The following is an 18,604-nucleotide window of genomic DNA, read 5'->3' as shown; positions in this document are numbered from 1 at the left end:
TCTGGTGGCTGTCAGTGGAGCCGGGAGTGAGGGAGTCTATCCCCTTTTCTATTTGCGCTAGACCTGGGAGATCGAATGCTGAGGTGGAGCGCCACACCTACTCTCAGCTCCCAGTAACTTACCGCTTAGATCATATCACCCAATCTAAGCTACTCATTCGCTGAGTTGGCGGTGACCGGGGATCGAACTCACAACCCTTGGATTGTAAAGCGAATGCTCTACCGACTGAGCTACCCGGCCAATAGTTTTTATTGCACGCTTTATGAGCTCGTATGTACTTTTTGGACCTATCCCGGTAGGGTGGAGGTCCTATAAATTCACCTCTGTCCGTCCGTTCGTTACCAGCTTTTCTCGAGATTAAATCATAGGAATCATCTGATTTTTGGTACAAAGGTGCAAAATGGTGGTGGCCAAAATGTGACGGAGCCCGATTTTCGAGAAAAAATTTTTTTGGGCCAATTTGGATCATTGATTTTTTCTGATTTTTTGCATGAAAGTAGGGTACCATCATAGGTAAAAGATGGCCCAGGGAGATTTTTGCAAAAAAATTTATTTGGCTTAAAAAACGCATGTTTATCTATAAGAATCACTATTAATAAGCATACATCAATGTTCTTAGTCAAATTACTCAATTTTTTTATGAGATAGATGTTTTTTTTCTCACGAGGGCTTACTTTTTGAAGCAATTGTGTGTTTAGACATGAAATTTTGGTTGCTTGGCGTGTTTTTATAGAAAAACTGGCTAAATTCGATATTTTTTTATAAGCACATTGTCAATTACTTAGGTATTAGCTTTTCTCGAGATTGGCTCTTATATTCTTTATGATTTTTTGCACAAAGATGCACAACTATAAACGCTCGAATGTGACGGAGCCCGATTTTCGAAAAAAAATGTTTTTGGGAAAATATGGGCCAAAAAACGGCCAAAAAGAGGGTTTTTTGGACTTTGTGAAATATTGGATCGTTGTTTTTTTCTGATTTTTTGCATGAAAGTAGGTAAAAGATGGGTCAAGCAGATTTTTGTAAAAAAAGAACTTTTCAGCTCAAAAAACGCATCTTTATCTATAAGAATCACCATTAATAAGCATACATCAATGTTCTTAGCCAAATTACTCAATTTTTTGATGAGATAGATGTTTTTTTGCTCATGAGGGCTTACTTTTTGAAGCAATTGTGTGTTTAGACATGAAATTTTGGTTGCTTGGCGTGTTTTTATAGAAAAACTGGCTAAATTCGATATTTTTTTATAAGCACATTGTCAATTACTTAGGTATTAGCTTTTCTCGAGATTGGCTCTTATATTCTTTATGATTTTTTGCACAAAGATGCATAACTATAAACGGTCGAATGTGACGGAGCCCGATTTTCGAAAAAAAATGTTTTTGGAAAAATATGGGCCAAAAAACGGCCAAAAAAGAGGGTTTTTTGGACTTTGTGAAATATTGGATCGTTGTTTTTTTCTGATTTTTTGCATGAAAGTAGGTAAAAGATGGGTCAAGCAGATTTTTGTAAAAAAAGAACTTTTCAGCTCAAAAAACGCATCTTTATCTATAAGAATCACCATTAATAAGCATACATCAATGTTCTTAGCCAAATTACTCATTTTTTTGATGAGATAGATGTTTTTTGCTAACGAAGTCTTGAATATGAAAGAATATTTCAAGAGCATGAAATTTTGGTTTCTAAACGTTTTTTTTTTATAAAAAACAAACGACTAATTTTAATAAATCGTCACTATTTGTGTTCTGAATAATTGTCTAACGTTCATATGCTCACGTAGATATCAATTATATATGTGTTAAATGCATAACCAGGTAGGTCCATAAAAGTATCACTTGTTTGTTTGAAGATGAGCGAACATTCAATAAAAAAAAAGATCTCTATGTCGCGGCAAATCATGGTAATCCGGCTAAGCGTAAAATCCCAAAACTTTGGACGAATAGTTTTTTGCTCTGATTTATTTTGATTGGAAATTTAAAAAATATGATACGCGGAAAAAGATATTTCATTTTGTTTATCCTAAAAGAGTACAGTAACCACTGAAACGAAAGAGTTAAGCGAAAAGAGATGTTGGTCGTGATAATTCAGTATCTTTACGTGATTGACTTTCTCAGTTACATTTTGTTATTTAGATATCGATGCAACGGTGACATTGAAGCTCGATTACCCGATGACGTCAGCTATCAACGATCAGAACAGCGCCGAGTACAAAAAATTCCAAAACGTTTTCCTGAAAAATGTAAGTAAAATGAAGAAATGTTAACCTAATCTTGAGGAGTCATTTTTAGAAGGTCAGCTTCGACTCTCCGGACACCCCTGGACGAACATTATGACTTTTCCTTCGTTATTTTTGACTTTATTAATTTGGAGGTCATATATGGAAATATTTCTTTGGTTGTTGAGTGTATTTGTCTTTAGTTTGGGATTCAATCGATTCAGAAGATCGATACACTTTACGATACCATGATGTAGAAAGAAGGCGCCGTCTCTATTCACTATGTTAATTGTGTTCTTTAAAAAATGCTGTATTATAAGCCACCCAAATCTCCTGAAAGAAGATAGTTGGACATAAATTCTTTGAATTTCTTCACATATATATACATCAAATGTTATCCTTTCACCCCTGTTTGTTTGGGTTGCCTTTACTATAGATTTTAGACAGAGTTTAATTGCAAAGAGAACCATTGAAATTTCTTTTTTTGCCTCTATCTAGGTGCGAACGGCTTTTGAAGATGGAGAGTTGGAACATGCATTGGGTAACATCACACTTCATAGCGTCGAGTAAGTCCCCATTTAATTTTTGTATCCAATGGCTGGAACATGTTATTAATATTATAATTTGGTTTCTTTTTTCCTAAACTGTGATCTTTAATGCGTAAATTCTACGCATTTTTTATAGTCAAGATTCGTAAACATTGGAAATAATTCTTTTATCACACGTTTTCCCTCAAAAAATTGAAAAGTTTCTTTTCCAAAACTTTCATTCACCCTTTCTTTTTTCGTATTTTCAGCCCAGTTACCAGACAGGTCAATTTTAGTGTTCATTTCCACAAGTTAGATGGATACGAAATGCTTTTCTTACAAGATAGTATTGAAAAAGATGGTTCCCTTGGCAAGTTGGAGGTCGTCAAGTCATTCAAACCGACTTACGGCCTGTCTGAAGGAGGTATATAGATTGTTTACCATTATTTTAGTCCCATTCTTTTAACCGGCGAGATAGCGAGTTAGCTATACCTAATTCATATTTCAGATACATCTCTTTACAAGTTTTTTTTATAAGAACATCTAAAAATTTTGAAGCCTTAGGATCTTCTTAAGTCTTTGAGCTTTAAGCCTAAAAATGTTCTTATTCTTAATATGTTCTTTTTTTTACCATTTTGTGAGCATTTTTGTCCATTTTCTTAAGAAATTGGCCATTTTAGAGTCTGTAAAGCCTAAAATGTTATTACATTGCTCTCAACATTTTTGCCAGCGAAGCCTTATGTTCTTATATAGTTTGTTCTTATAAAAAACGTGTAGCTGAAAATTGTTCTAAAAGTTGACTGATTTTTTGAATGACATTAGAAAACACTTTTTCAAGACAATTACCATGTCAGTTTAAGGCCTTAATCTGACCGTATGATTGATTGAAAAGATATAAGGAGCGATGGCTAAGTGGTCAATAGCGTCAGCGTCTCAAACCAGGAATTCGCGGTTCGAATCCCCGCTTCTTTCAATGTTCCGTTCAGTTCATAGATAGCCGAGCAGGATGGCGGTGATCCGCAAGAAAACAATCGAAAGGCTGTCTAAAAGTCCTAGATTACTGGGCCATCCACGTAAAATATCGGCTCTATCTATATCTCTCTAACTATAAAATCTCAAAAAGACTTGGTTATAAAGAATGTTGATATAGAAACTAGCTGATACGCTTCGCTTCTTCATTTTATTCAATCCTCTGTTTGGTTTCAGTTCCAAGTGGACGACCGACAAACGTCAAAGTTCATGCCACGTCTCCAAACGCCGTCACCATCTCGTGGGTCGACGTGCCTGGAATGGATAATTACGTCATCTTTTACAAAAACATTCGGACGCAGTCTTTTCAATTAGAAACGTACGGCGCCGCTAATAATCCAGCCAATCTGACGTGGTTGATGCCCGGCACGACGTATGCGTTTTTCGTGGTGGGTTACGTGAAAAATGTTGGGAACGGGATTTCGTCGGAGATAAGATATTGTAAAACACACGAAAAAGGTTTGTCCAAAATTATATACTAAACAGGGGGCGATAGGAAAGAGGGAATACGGGTATGTGTTGCTGAGTAAGGCCAAGGTTACCCTTTTGACCATTTCTATTCCCAGAAATAATCCCAATCTTTAAAAGTTTTATTTTTACAAAAATGTTTCGGTTTCATATCAGGGCTTGTCTCCCTATTATTATATTGTTCTGAATAAACAAAAGATTTACTTGCCCCATCATCTTGCCCCACATCCGTGTCAATTCAATGTGAAAAAACTTGTAAATCAAAAGTACGATGCCACTCTTACTTAAGAACAAAACCTTTAAGGATTCGAAAAAGCTTTGTGACCTCAGTCCCAGGGTATTGATGACTTTATGACCAACCATGCTGGGTTGCATTAAACCTTAGACGATTCTTGTTAATTCGAACTCGAATTGAGAATCTAAGACCATGTTTGCACGTAACGGTTCCGTTTCACTCCGAAATGAAACGAAATGGCTTCTATTGGTTAGAGGTGACTAAGCATTTTATTTCGGAGTGAAGCAGAACCGTTGCGTGTAAACATGGTCCAATTTCTTCGAATTTCTGGAATTTGAAAATACATGGTAGTAAACTAATTAATATGGGTTTCACCTCGAAATGGAGCAAAGAATGGACTCGAATCATTGAAAAATTCTATTAATGAAAATTCAAATAAGTGAAAGTTGGCACCCTTAATAGGAAAGAGGGAATCGGGAGTAGGGGGTACTACCCTTGCCGACCGACGGAGTTGCTCCGCTGTGGTTTGAAAATGGACCCTACGTGGGACTCGTTTTTTTCAAAGATTTTGCCGAAATTTGCGAAAAAAGTGACCCTGAAGTGGGACTGAAATTCCCAAATTTTCTCAAATTTTCTACTTTTTCCGCAAACTTTCCAGACAAGGCACCCTACGAGGGACTGATTTTTCTACTTTGGTGTTTTTGCGACCCTACCTGGGACTCGTGGAGGTTAAAAAAGGTACCCTGATCAGCGGCGCATCCCCGTAACACATTTGCTCTACTACCCCCCCCCCCCCTCGGGGAGGGAATACGGGTATGTGTTGCTGAGTAAGGCCAAGGTTACCCTTTTGACCATTTCTATTCCCAAAAAATTCGTGATCTTTAAGGATTCGAAAAATATTTGTGATCTCAGGTATTGATTACTTTATGACCAACCATGCTGAATGGCTTTATTTCATTTTAGAGTGAAACGGAACCGTTACGTGCAAGCATGGTCTTAGATTCTCAATTCTAGTTCGAATTAACAAGAATCGTCTGAGGTTTAATGCATTTGCACGTAACGGTTTCGTTTCACTATAAAATGAAATAAAGCCATTCTATTGGCTAGAAGTGATTTCATTTTATATGGTCTAGTTTCTTTAAGTTTTAGGGATTCGAAAATACATAATAAACTAATTAATATGGGTTTCAAAGAATGGACTTGGAATCGGAATGGAAAAATTCTATTAATGAAAATTCAAATAAGTCAAAGTGGCCACCCTTACGAGTATTCTTTTCTTTTTCACCAGTACCTAAAAGTGCACCATCCATTACGAAAGTTGAAGCTCAAGCATCATCCTATGTGTCCATTGAATGGTATGGGATACCCAGAGATGACTTCAATGGTGAACCTCTTGGGTACTTTATACAGGTATGAATATGTTTGTCCTCCTAGCAATGCTCTTCTCGGGATGTATAGATTTTTTATTATCAGCCGTTTACACCGTTTTACAATTGAAAAAAAGAAGTTATCTCCAATAATATTTTAGCTATTGCATCACGATCAAATTTCATTGATCAGAGAGCTCTGTTTTCGGAACTATAAAAAAAGTTAAGTTTCCGGAATTCGACTAGGCTGAGTGATATAAGCAAGGCCAAAAACAAGTCCTAAAAATGTGTTGCGTCTATTTTAATGTATAGGTAAGAAACTTAAGACTACTTGTGTAGGGGTAGAAAGAATGTGTTACGCTACAGATTGTAAAGCATCAGGACCATTTTCCATTTTGATCTTTATTCACGAAATGTAAATTTAAGTACGAACCCTAAGTTTCCTTAGCTCAACGTCGGTCGTTTGATCTCCCTAAGGTCTACTCGAAAATGATACGCCACAATTCGATATTTATTCCCGAAATGTAAATTTAAGTACGAACCCGTAATTTTCCTTTGCATAACGTCGATTGTTTTATCTCCCTAAGGTCTACTCCAATGAGACGCTACAATGTACATTTAACGTGTCCGCTATGGAGAGTAATTACGTCATCAAAAGAGGACTCACTCCATCGACACCTTACGTTATCTCCGTCTGTGCGTACAACAATATGGGAAGGGGACCGCATGAACGTGCTTCCGTGACCACGAAACCATCACGTAAGCAGACAGTTGACTCACGCTAATAATTCGAACTCGAACTCGGGGGATCTTGTTTGTTCAAATAAAAGAGAGATTCGAATTATAGAGAGTATTTTAAGACGGTTTCACCCTGACCGGAACTGAGAATAAGTTTGAATTATAGAATATAATTCGGGTAATAGAAGTTCGAATAAGCGAGTGTCTATGTATTTTTTTTTGGTAACTTTTAGTATCTCTACCCAGGTAAACTGAAGAAAAACTATTGGTTTCTTCTCTACGCTATACGCAGTAATTTTATAGCAAAACTTTCCATCGTACGCTCTTACATGGATGTTGTGATTCCTTTAATGGATAATGTGTTGAGCGCTGAAAAAGAATCCGGCTATTATATTTTGATTTTTCCTTTAATGGATACTGGTCACTCCAATCTTTTGTTGGATATTTCAAAGAAAGTTAAAGATAAAAACAAAATTGTCATCCCTTGATCTATCTCGGAGAACTGTAAGCCAAACTGCAAAAGTCACAGTAGTGCTGTGTATTACATAATATAAACTCGTGAATTTTAAACTTCCTTAAAAAACCGATTTTTTTTTCTAATTCCACTTACGGCATGTTGCTCCAACTCCAACTACCTTATTACACTTATATAACTACTGAAGTTATTAACGCGAATCGGTTACCCTCGCTTTAACTACAGCCGTGGGATATGATTCTCGAAAGCCCTGCCTTTGGCGTTAATAAATTGTCGCATTCATTTTTCCCGCGTTAAATACTTGATATAAGTGTAATAAGGTATTTGGAAAGATTTTCAATCAAATTACTTGAGTAAAATAATAATTTTTCTATAGCACCTACATTACCACCACGTAATTTCACAGAAAGTCTCATTAAGTCACACGACCATGTCGAAATGAGCTGGCAAATGCCTCCAACCAATGGTATCCATGGTGATCTAATGTCATACATCGTGATCGCCCGCCCAACTTCTCCTCAATCGACCGCGCGGCTTGCTTATTATCCAGTACATGGGGCTTCTACTTCAGTGTTGATTGAGTATCTGGAAGCAAACACAGAGTATAATGTATCGATTGCTGCATTAAACCAGTTCGGGATAGGAGAGAAAGCTCAAATTATTACAAGTAAGTGTGAAATAACAGAGACAGATATTATATTACCTTACCTTACCGGTAGTCTGACGTCATTTTCTCAATACACCTTTTCGACAATATCGGCCAATTGCCTTGCAGACACTTTTTTGTCTGTTTATCACCCTGAACTCTTTGGAAAGAAGAGTTTGATACAAGCTATGTTTTCACATGATAGATTAATTTCACTGTAGTTTTAATGCCATCAATTCTGTTTCTTGTATCACCAGAGACGTGTCAATGTCCAGCCACAGTATCCAGTAACTATTACCTGCTACCACCCTACCTTCATATGATTGGCAAGAAAATGCATGGTGTTTTCTATGAAGTGTTAAAGCAAATGATACCACAGGCTTGTGGTATATGTAATCGGGCGCCAGGTCAAAGTCCAACTACTTCCTTGGATATGTACAAAAATGGACGAGGTAGGTTTTTAACTTATTCTTGCCTCCCGAATAGACGGGGGGTCTGAATAAGCAGGGGGTGGGTAGGAAGATTTTCTAAATTCTAATAAGCGGGGGGATGGAATAAGAGGAGGGGGGGTAATTTGAAGACAGAACTTTTTCTAACTGGTATCAATTGCAACAACAAAAAAGAAACTTTAACAAATGAACACGTAAAATAAGAACCAAGTACTAACAAAAAGGAAAATTTTAACAAGTTTAAGGTCTATCTACACTGTAATAAAATATTGAATTATTCGAATTTAATTAGCGGGGGGGGGGGTCTTAATAAGAGCGGGGGTGGATTTTTTTGTCTCTTAACAATTAGCGGGGGGGGGGCATCTATTCGGGAGACAAGAGTATTAAGTGCCATTACTCCGTAACTTTAAATTCTTTTGATTTCGAATGAGCAAAACCTCAAAGTAAATTTTTTTTGTTATATTGTTTTCGACCTCGACTTTCGGTTTTATTCAATTATTGTAGTAAGAGCAGGGATTTTTCTAAACGCTTTTTATGTCCATATACCGGCCAAAATACTCGATCTAAGATTGTGTTTTTTAAATTCAATCCAAAGAGTTTTTGAAACTCAATCTAAAATAAATGAGATTTTTTCTAACGAAATTATCCTTTCTTGTTGTTTATGAGCAACAATAACCAATTATTATCTATACATTGTCAAGAGTCTTTGAGAGCTTCGCCCTCTGAACACCCACAAGACCCCCAAATTCATCAATGCACAGCTTTGTGAACAAGTTCCCTTTCAGGCATATTAGAAATTCAATCTAAGTTTACAAAAACGGCCCCAGCTCAAAGTACTTGGAAAAATCGCTGCTAAGAGATATGTCCACGATTAGCACAAGAGGAGATGAGAGTAAAGAATTTAATCTGAGAGTATATTTCTAGATTCTAATACAGTGAAGTCTCTTTAACTCGAACCTACATAATTTAAATTCCCTTAACTGGAACAAATTTGTGTCCTCTGTGAGTGTTTCAGAGTGTCCGAGTTGTGGAGACTCCATCGTATAGCCAAAGACAGATGATTACGAATCGATCACACTTTTGAGAGCTAAACACGAGTCTTCTACAGTAAACTTCCTCTAGTTTAAATCTCTCTGTAATTCGAATTAAATCATTGGTCCCTTTAAGTGTAATTTCGTATAAAATGCTTTCTAGATATTTCGAATCATTCCCCAATTCGAAGAAAATTCTCGGTCCCTATTATTATCAGGCTTTTTCGGATTTTGTATTCTCAAGGGGGGGATGTTTTCCACCAGCCTTGCATAACTTTTGATCTAGAAAAGATGTGGACATGAAATTTGGCAGAAATGTTCTCTATCATAAAAGGAGTTCATAGAAAAAAATTTGGGTTGATGACGTCATCATAAAGGTGATGACGTCATCACAAAGTTTCACAATTATCGCTGACCAATGAAAAAGTACTATTCAATAAAATAGCAATTAAAGTGAAACGAATGGAGATTTTTCAATTCTGTTTTGAATTTCTAAAAGCCAAAAAGAATATCTTTCACATATTTGCCGGTTTTTTACATACTAATAAAATTGACGTTTAAAATCCATGCAGAAAATGAGTAAGTTTTTTCAAAAAACAATGTCGTCATTTTTGATGACGTCAGCAGTTTTTGAAAATTTTTAAAATATTTTTTAAAATTTAATATTGATACCTAAAACCTGTTAAAATTTGAAGTCAGTTGGATGCCTAGATCGAAAGTTATGCTAAATTTAAGATTTTGGGATTTTACAGGGTTTCAGCTGGATTTTATGATATGCCTACACAAAAAAGTCATAAAACCTGATCTGGTCGGTGTAAAATTGTAAAATTTGGTATACATGCTGCTAATAGGATTATATTAAAAGTCATAAACTTTCAGAGTGTTTAAAAATTTTTTCAGTGAGCTATTAGCAAAAGAGTGCCAGCCTGGTGGAAAACACCCCCCCCCTGATAAAAATAGGGATAAGAGAGGGTCAACTGTAAACTCTGTAAAGTGTTTATTTTTTTGCTTTATTTTTTTTATTAGGTTCTTACTCATTAAAGATTAACGAATTGCGTGTGATTCTAAACATGGACGAACACACAGATCTCTCCTTCCCGATTATCGGAACTAAGAATCAACGTTACTTCATGGGATATCCATACGTTTCATTGGTGGATTATCCCGGTGCCGTACTTATTGTCAAAGATAAGACATTAGAAGAAATTGTATCTGGTAAAGTGTGGCTTATGATGTGTGCATGTTGGCCTTTATTATTGCTCATGTTGTTAATGTCGGTGGCGATGAGCCTTCTTGTTTGGTTACTGGTGAGAGAAATTATTGGTCAATATACACGTTTTTTAAAAGACATCCAACATTTTTGAAGCCCTCGGATGTTCTTAAACTTTTTTAGTTTTTTAAGCATAAAATTGTTATTAACAGGTTCTTATTTTGCCAATTTTAGTCAATATTTTTTACCTTTTTCCTAAGAAATAGGGTGTTTTTGAGTCCACAAAGCCTTGAAATGTTCTTAACTTATTCTTAACATTTTGGCCAGCGGAGCCTTATGTTTTTATATAGTTTGCTCTTATAAAAAAAACGTGTAGGCTTAATTTATATTAATCGGTATTTGTTGTGAAAAAAAACAAAGCTCAGCTAGAAGGAGTCACTTGCCGAGGTCGCTATTTTGAAAATTATCTCTAAGCTCAACAACAAAGCCGTACAACCAAGCTTTCAAATCGAAAATATTGTATTCAAGTTTCTTTGAGCTCTTGTTACGTTTTACAGGAATCGTCTAGCAATCGAAATCAAAAGACACCCCCAGAATCGTCTTTTGATTACAGCCTGGTCAAAGGAACTAAAGAATCGTGGTACTGGTCTATCATTACTTTAGGAACTCAAGGGTAAGTCGTATTCCCTCGACTCTTCCAAATTACAGAACTTCAGAGAACTTTTATCATTCGTTATGGAAGAAGGATAAGAAAAATTTTATAAGAAAAATGAGACTCAAAATTGCCAAAAAATAAAAACAATTTAAGAAAAATGCTGGGCCTGGAATTCCCCTGGAATTTCAAGCAATTTAGGGGATCAAAGTAGTAAAAATTTGGTATAAAGCCTCAATTTCAAACTATAAATAAGAACAATTTGAGGCTCAAAGTGCCAAAAAATAAGAAAACAGCCGAGCTTCATCAAAATTTACTGGTTCTTATGAAAAATAGTGTATGAAATTTTGTCTTCTTTTTTTTCAGATACGGTGACTTTGCACCACAATCGTACTTAGGACGTGCGTGTACGATCACGTGGATGTTTATTAGTCTGATCACGTGTGCTCTTTTCACAGCCGCTATTATTGCCACCCTCAGTTCGCCCGATAGCTCTAGTAAAGCACAACTCTATGGAAAAATGGTAATATTAAGAATTTGTACCACGTATTATTTATGAAACAATAGGTAGAGGTTCTTTAAATTTCCCAATACAAGCCACGACAGGATAAGCGAGATAAATTTACAAAAAGGACGGGTGGTTTCGGTGCCGGCGATTTATTCAAAACAACATTCCAAGCTTCCACTTACTTGTTGTTTGTTTTGATCGAACATTATTGCCGGCATCGATTTGTTAAAGATCTAAAGACTGCATGCAATTTTGCTTCAGCTTGAAGTGAGGCACGGAGAGCCCCAATGTAGTGTTTTATATGTACATAATGTATGAGATATCTTATGGGCTTTTCCAGAAAAAAACCGTACACCCCCTGTTGAGGAGGTCCATCCCTCTGTGACTGGAAATGCTGTAACCCCCTGAAATTCTAGGCAAATTCAGGTTTAAACCCCTCTGGAATTCTGAATTTTAGTAGGATTTAAAAAGCTACCCCATGGAATTCCAGTTATTTTTGACAGATTTTTGTATCTCCCTATGGTATTCCGCCACATATCAAACCTTGCCCCCCCCCCCTAGAACGGAAATGACAGGGGGTATACGGTTTTTTCTGTAAAAGCCTATTACGAAGTGTGATCCTTTTGTTATGTTTCTTTTTGATGCCTATAATTAGAAATTTTTAAAATCTCTTCGAAAGGGGAGGAAAATTTTTTTTAATAAGGCTTTACAATGGGAAGTTCTTAACAAGTCTATTTGATATCGGATAGGTCACTGTTTTATTTATTTTGTCACGTTTAGGTTGGAGCATTAAATGGATCGTTTGAACAAAAGATTGCGTTGCAAAGGAATGGAAAAGTCAACCAAAGTAAGCTCTTCATAAAATCTTTTCTAATTTCCATTTTTCAGTGAAGATAAAAACCGAAGGAAGGTTTGAGGAGAAAAGACCAAAGAACTCATATGCACGTTTTTTTTAGAAGAACGGAGTATACAAGAACACGAGGCTTTGATGACCAAAATATTAAGAACAAGTTAAGAACATTTTAAGGCTTTGCCGACCTAAAACACCCCATTTCTTAGGAAAATGGACAAAATTGCTCAGCAAATGGTGAATGCATAAGAACATATTCAAAGGCCTCAAAAATTTTGGATGTTCTTATATTATAAAAAAACAGTATTTGCCAAAGACCTAAAGATGGTTGTGTCGACATCGAATTCTTAGAATTCCTTCATTTATACAGTGGAAGTCTCTTTAACTCGAACCTCTGTAACTCAAAATTTTATAAGAACATCCAAAAATTGTGAAGCCTTCGTATGACGTATGTTCTTAACTTTTTGAGTTTTAAGCCTAAAAATGTCCTTAATATGTTTTTGTTTTCGCCATTTTTGAGTATTTTTGTCCATTTTCTTAAGAAATCAAGTGTTTTAGAGTCCACGAAGCCTTCAACTGTTCTTAACATGTTCTTAACATTTTGGCCATCGAAGCCTTATGTTGGCCTTATGTTCTTGGATATAGTTTGTTCTTATAAAATAAAAAACGTGTAGAGACGAAGAGATAGAAATTGTGAACTATTCTTTTCTATTTTTCAGAAAATATCTACACCTCTATTCACCAATTACAAAAAGCCTTATCTGAGGGTGAAATCGAGGTTGTTATCTTGGACGCATTCACCGCGGGTACACACAAACTTGAATTCCAGCATTCTTTACTTCGTGTTGCGAAGGTCTTGGACGTCCCTAGAACGTACGGTTTTGTACTATCAGGAGATTTGGCAAATTCACATGACAAATTTCGAAGTTATGTCAAAGATAATGAGAATTTAATTTTCGAGATTTTAAAGAATAGCACAACACCTATAACGGTTAGTGTTTATTTTGAAAATTCCTTACTCGGGCTGAGTTGTATTTTGCTGAAGTAATTTACAGACCAGGTTCATAATCCATAACCTGGACTGAGTACATTCTCAGCTGTAATCTTTGAATCCAGAGTAATTTACAGACCAGAATGGCTCCTAGTCCATAACCTGGACTGAGTCCATTTTCAGTTGTAATTTTTTAAGTTTTCTAGAGTAATTTAAAGACCAGAATGACTCCTAGCCGCTAACCTGGACTGAGTCCATTTTTGGATGTAAGGTGTGAAAAAAAACTTTCCATTGGTATATGGTATAATGGTATGATATTTTTACTTGCCTTGTTGCCGTTCCCTGTAACGAATACCTGGGTGGAGTTCCTGACTTCTTGAAGCAGAGAAGCTTAAAATGCTTTTTACCCCCCCCCTACGGTACCTTTGTACCAGATTTCAGGATTCCTATTCAAAAATGCACGATTGCAGCCTTATTTCGCACACTTATTCCTCTTGACTATAAAGGTATTGGGCATCTTAAAACAAATTTCATCAAAATGAAACAAACAAGTTGCAGTTCGATTGTTGAACTTTGTTTCAAGTGGCCCACCTCATTTAATGAAAAGCGACAAATATGAATTTATGTATCATAAACAAAAAGTGTTTATCTAACTTCTACTTTTGGAGGATGGGAAATAGTACAGTAACACGAGACAGATATTCATTCATTCTTTGGCAATATTGTTGGCTATCTATTATTCTTAGTAATGTTTTACAACTTTTTGCGCTTTTCAGTTTTTAAATGATGGAAAATGTTTCAAGTGGCCCCCGACCTTTTAGGATTGATTTTCTACTAACTCTATGAACAAATTACTTTGCTTCTTCTTTACAGGGAACTGAACCTTACATTGAGAAATCAATCATGGATCCAAGTTCTGAAGTGTTGAAGCATTTGATGGTGACCATGGGTGGTATCTTGTTCGTCCTTTATGTGTTGGGGTGTTTATATGATTACATCAACAGAAGGAAGGATAAAAAACATCCTGAAATCATGGGTTAGTTTTGTTCCCTGTGTAACGAATACATCTTTTCGACTGTAGTCGCGCGGTCAGGCGCGTGCCACTTTACTATTTAATCTACCACCCTAAACTCGATCCAGTCATTTTTCTATTGTCTATAGGTGCGAAGAAAGACTGGGACGGTTTTAGGGTGTTAAAACGGACAAAAAGATGCCCGCGCGGCAATTGGCAGCTCCGGTCGAAAAGTTGCATTAGTTACAACTAATAGACTGAACTACCTTGAAGGAACTAGTTTTACCGGAAACTAAATGTCGCGGTCGAAAAAAAACTTCGAATAAATGTTGCGATTTTGCCCTATTTTGGACACATTTCTTTCATTTTCGTACAATCAAGGTTATAATATTTGAGAAAAAAAGGGAAATACCATCGAAATCGTAAAGCCACACACGATTTGGAATTGTAGGATCCAAAAGTTGATTGATAAAAGAATGGTCCAATAGGGCTTAGAATGTAGCCTGGACGTCTATAAACCTCTCTCGAATTGAAATATTCGATTACAATTAGCCTTATTATATTTTAGCTATGAAAAAATTGGAAAGAGACAAAATCGCCATGGAACAATTCGTGACAGATTTCGTGAATCGATACACCAAGACAATTGAAAATATTTTATCGAAACACGATTCTCAAATCGGTACCCATATCATTATACAAAGACTATTCAAGTGTAAAACGAGACTTAGTAAAGCATGTTGTCCACCGCGAGACGATTGCGAATCGCAAGAACTATTAGTTTGGTATGAGGTAGACAACGATAAAACTCTAATACGAAAGGGCGGTAACGCCATTGAAGAAGAAAAACCGCCAGACCCGCCCAAAGAAGATGATACTTTCTTAAATGAAGTTTTAACTCACTTATATCACATTGCAAGTATTAATTGATAAAACATTGAGTCAGAATCGTTATCAGAGATCGTTAAAAAATAAAGATGAAAATAATGACAGTTATGATGAAGATGCCGATTGTACTGGTGATTATGATGAAATGTTAACGGAAAGAACCATACTTGATGACTCCTTTGTCTAGAACCGCTTGTTGCGCTGATATTATTGTATTCACTGTTTATCGCAGTCTATGCTCGCTTAATTACGCGAGCTGCACTGATGAGTCCTGGGAAGGACGAAACACGATAGATGTACTCGTTGTTTATACCATTTTGACTGATGTATACTATAAGCTACACGGTCTTCTCAAGGTGGGATACGGGATATACAGGGTCAGTAAAAACCGTATTGATGGCGCGGCGTGTCGAGGAAAAGGAAAACAAATAATCCAACCTCCACTTCCATGTCTTTTGACCAATGAAATCGCTAGAATCTTACTGATACGGGATAAAACTTTTTGATCGTAGCTGCAAATTGTGGCGCTGGCGAGTTGTCTATTTCTCACCCTAAACTTGTATCAGTCTTTTTTGCAAAAATTCAAAAGAAAAAGGGTTTTAAAAATATTGTATCTTGTTTAAGAAGATACTACTATTTTTCCCTCTACGCTTGAAAACATGTGGGACTACATTTCGGTGAACTTTTGGACAACTTTGTGATTTGTTATAAAGCGGGTATGATGCCAGTACTACTTGTGTCGTCTTTTGTATAATTTCTATTCACTACATTTTTGTAGTTCATATATTTATTCATTATTTTGTAGAATATAAAAAACATAGTTTCTATGTTTACTGAATTTAGTTGTTTAAATTTGCAAGTTTGAACTTTAATGCTATTTGTACTTGTGGCGTCCATGGATACTTACTTTGATAAATCTTTTCAACGAAGCGTAAAAATTCGCAAATTATCCGTTTTTTCTCATAAGATTAACTCGAAATAATTGAATTCTGCCTCAAAATAGATGTGAATAAATTAATATATCGCCATCATATCGTAAAAGTTTAAAAATCTTTATCAAAGAACATATCCATCAACCATTTCAAATCGATTCTGAATAACACGAATACAAATCGATAATTTTTTGCGTTAAATAAAAAATTCTTTATAAGAGTTTATCAACTGTATAGGCCGGAAACTTGAGAGGAAAACAACCCCTTCTCATAGACCCGGTAGGATTTTTTCTGTCAGTGGGGATAAAAATAACGGACTGAAACTCGGTGGGGATTTATATTCTCATATTTGTTATGACTGGGGAGTTTAATTCTTTTGTTTTCAAGTCAGAAAAGTCGCAGTGGGGATAGGAAAAATACCATGATATTTCTACAGTAAGGATTGGTTTATTAGAAAGTGGGGACAAAAATTGGAGGATAATTTTCCACCAGGGACGATATTTTGGCCTGTGAGAAGGGGGTGTAGGAAAAGCCTTTCACCGAATCCGGCCAGCAAACTTGTCTGTGTTGAGGGGAGTCATAGAGACACCATTGTATCATTATAACAGGATCTTTAGCCTGCTACCACTGCTACAACCATTTCTTTAACCCTATTTTTATCAGGGGGGGGTGTTTTCCACCAGGCTGGCACTCTTTTGCTAAATAGCTCACTGAAAAAAAATTTTAAGACTCTGAAAGTTTCTGACTTTTAATATAATTAAGCAACATGTACCAAATTTTACAATTAATACAAAACCAGATCAGGTTTTATGACTTTTTTGTGCAGGCATATCATAATCCAGCTAAACCTGAAAACCCAAAATCTTAAATTTAGATAATTTTGATCTATGCATCCAACTGACTTCAAATTTTGACAGGTTTTAGGTATCAATAATAAATTTTATTTTGTAAAACTGTATTTTAAAAATTTTCAAAAACCGATGACGTCATCAAAAATGACGTCATTGTTTTTTGAAAAAATTTACTCATTTTCTGCATGATTTAAACGTCAATTTTGGCATACGGATAAGTGGATGGGGGAACCGGGAACCTAAAGTGGGAACCTAAATGAACCCTGAAAATGGGATGGGGGAACTAAGTGGGAACCTAAATGAACACCTGAAAAGTGGGATGGGGGAACCTAAGTGGAAACCTAAATGAACACCGGAAAAGTGGGATGGGGGACCTAAGTGGGAACCTAAATGAACACCGGAAAAAGTGGGATGGGGGAACCTAAGTGGGACCCCTAATTTTTTATTTTTTTTATTTTATTTTTATTTTTTTATAGCAATATATTTCGCACGTCTATTGACTCCTATGAAAAGAATTTTGATTTTACATTTTATAAGTTTTTTCTCCATTTTTATCAAACGCTCTTGAAGACTTGTAAGGATGTACTTCAACAATATCTTTTCTAGATCATTCCAAGGTTTCACCTTCTGTAAAAAAGAGAGTTGCTTTGGTAGCCTCTCATACCGTCATTAGCAAAGTTCCTTTGAAGCTCGTAATCATGCTGATGTCGTGGTCGTGTTCGAGGAGTAAATTTCTATATCTTATAGACTCGTCATAAAGGTGGAGGTTCTTGAAAACGTCCACCATTCACACTTGCCGCCTGGTCTTAGGCTAGGTAGATTGAGATTGTAGCCGATCGTCGTATGAGTAGTTCTTAGCAATACTAGCCTTGTAGCTCTTCGTTGGACGCCCTCGATTGCATTGATATGTTTGATTAGCCTTGGAGACCATACTACATGTGCATATTCCAAATGGGGTCTGACAAATGCAATGAAAAGCGTTCGAAACATATCTGGTGAGAGAAATTCGAAGCTCCTGCTAATCAAGCCAACGATTTAGCTTTCTTGATTTTACTGAATATATGGGCTTCAAAGGTCAGGTCACTATCGATTATCACTCCTAGATCTTTTTCTTGGTCAACATGTTTCAGAACAGATCCTGAAGGGATGGACATATTATGTTCCAAATTTACCAGTGTTAAAACATGACATTGTTCGATGAAATTTAAAAAAAGCCGGACTGGCTTTAACCAAATTTTAAACCCTTAGAGTGCACTTATTCTCATTTTTGCTAATTTCCACCCTTACAGTGTACTTTGGGAAGCTTGGAAAAAAGGGCCGCACGTACGGTAGGTCGTTTACCTTGAGTGCCCCCCCCCCCGTGATCTATCTTATGTGTATTGAAACGTGGCAGCCTGCAATATTTCTATTTTATATCAAAAATCAAACATTTTAATTAATGAAGTGATTCACACGCTGTACTGTTTGGTTGGTACAGAAAGAAAAACGAGCTAGAATCCGTTAAATGCTAAGCGACCCCAAGCCTGACCC

At 36.2% G+C, this 18,604-nt stretch overlaps 1 protein-coding gene across 1 annotated transcript; it reads left to right on the top strand.

The window, feature by feature from the left end:
- Positions 1-2,136: 2,136 nt before the first annotated feature.
- LOC136813007 (uncharacterized) lies at positions 2,137-16,129 on the top strand. Its single transcript, XM_067069515.1, has 15 exons — positions 2,137-2,239; positions 2,714-2,781; positions 3,012-3,166; positions 3,949-4,230; positions 5,763-5,884; positions 6,429-6,600; positions 7,431-7,721; positions 7,958-8,152; positions 10,207-10,487; positions 10,948-11,063; positions 11,409-11,565; positions 12,331-12,397; positions 13,120-13,391; positions 14,265-14,427; positions 14,972-16,129. The coding sequence occupies exons 1-15, from the start codon at positions 2,171-2,173 to the stop codon at positions 15,331-15,333; spliced, it is 2,772 nt and encodes a 923-aa protein (XP_066925616.1). The 5' UTR covers positions 2,137-2,170; the 3' UTR covers positions 15,334-16,129.
- Positions 16,130-18,604: the final 2,475 nt, after the last annotated feature.

Source organism: Clytia hemisphaerica, unplaced genomic scaffold (assembly GCF_902728285.1).
Source record: "Clytia hemisphaerica strain Z4C2 unplaced genomic scaffold, Clytia hemisphaerica genome assembly, whole genome shotgun sequence".
In the NCBI taxonomy this organism is placed as follows: domain Eukaryota; kingdom Metazoa; phylum Cnidaria; class Hydrozoa; order Leptothecata; family Clytiidae; genus Clytia; species Clytia hemisphaerica.
This window is presented reverse-complemented; position numbering and strand designations above follow the sequence as displayed.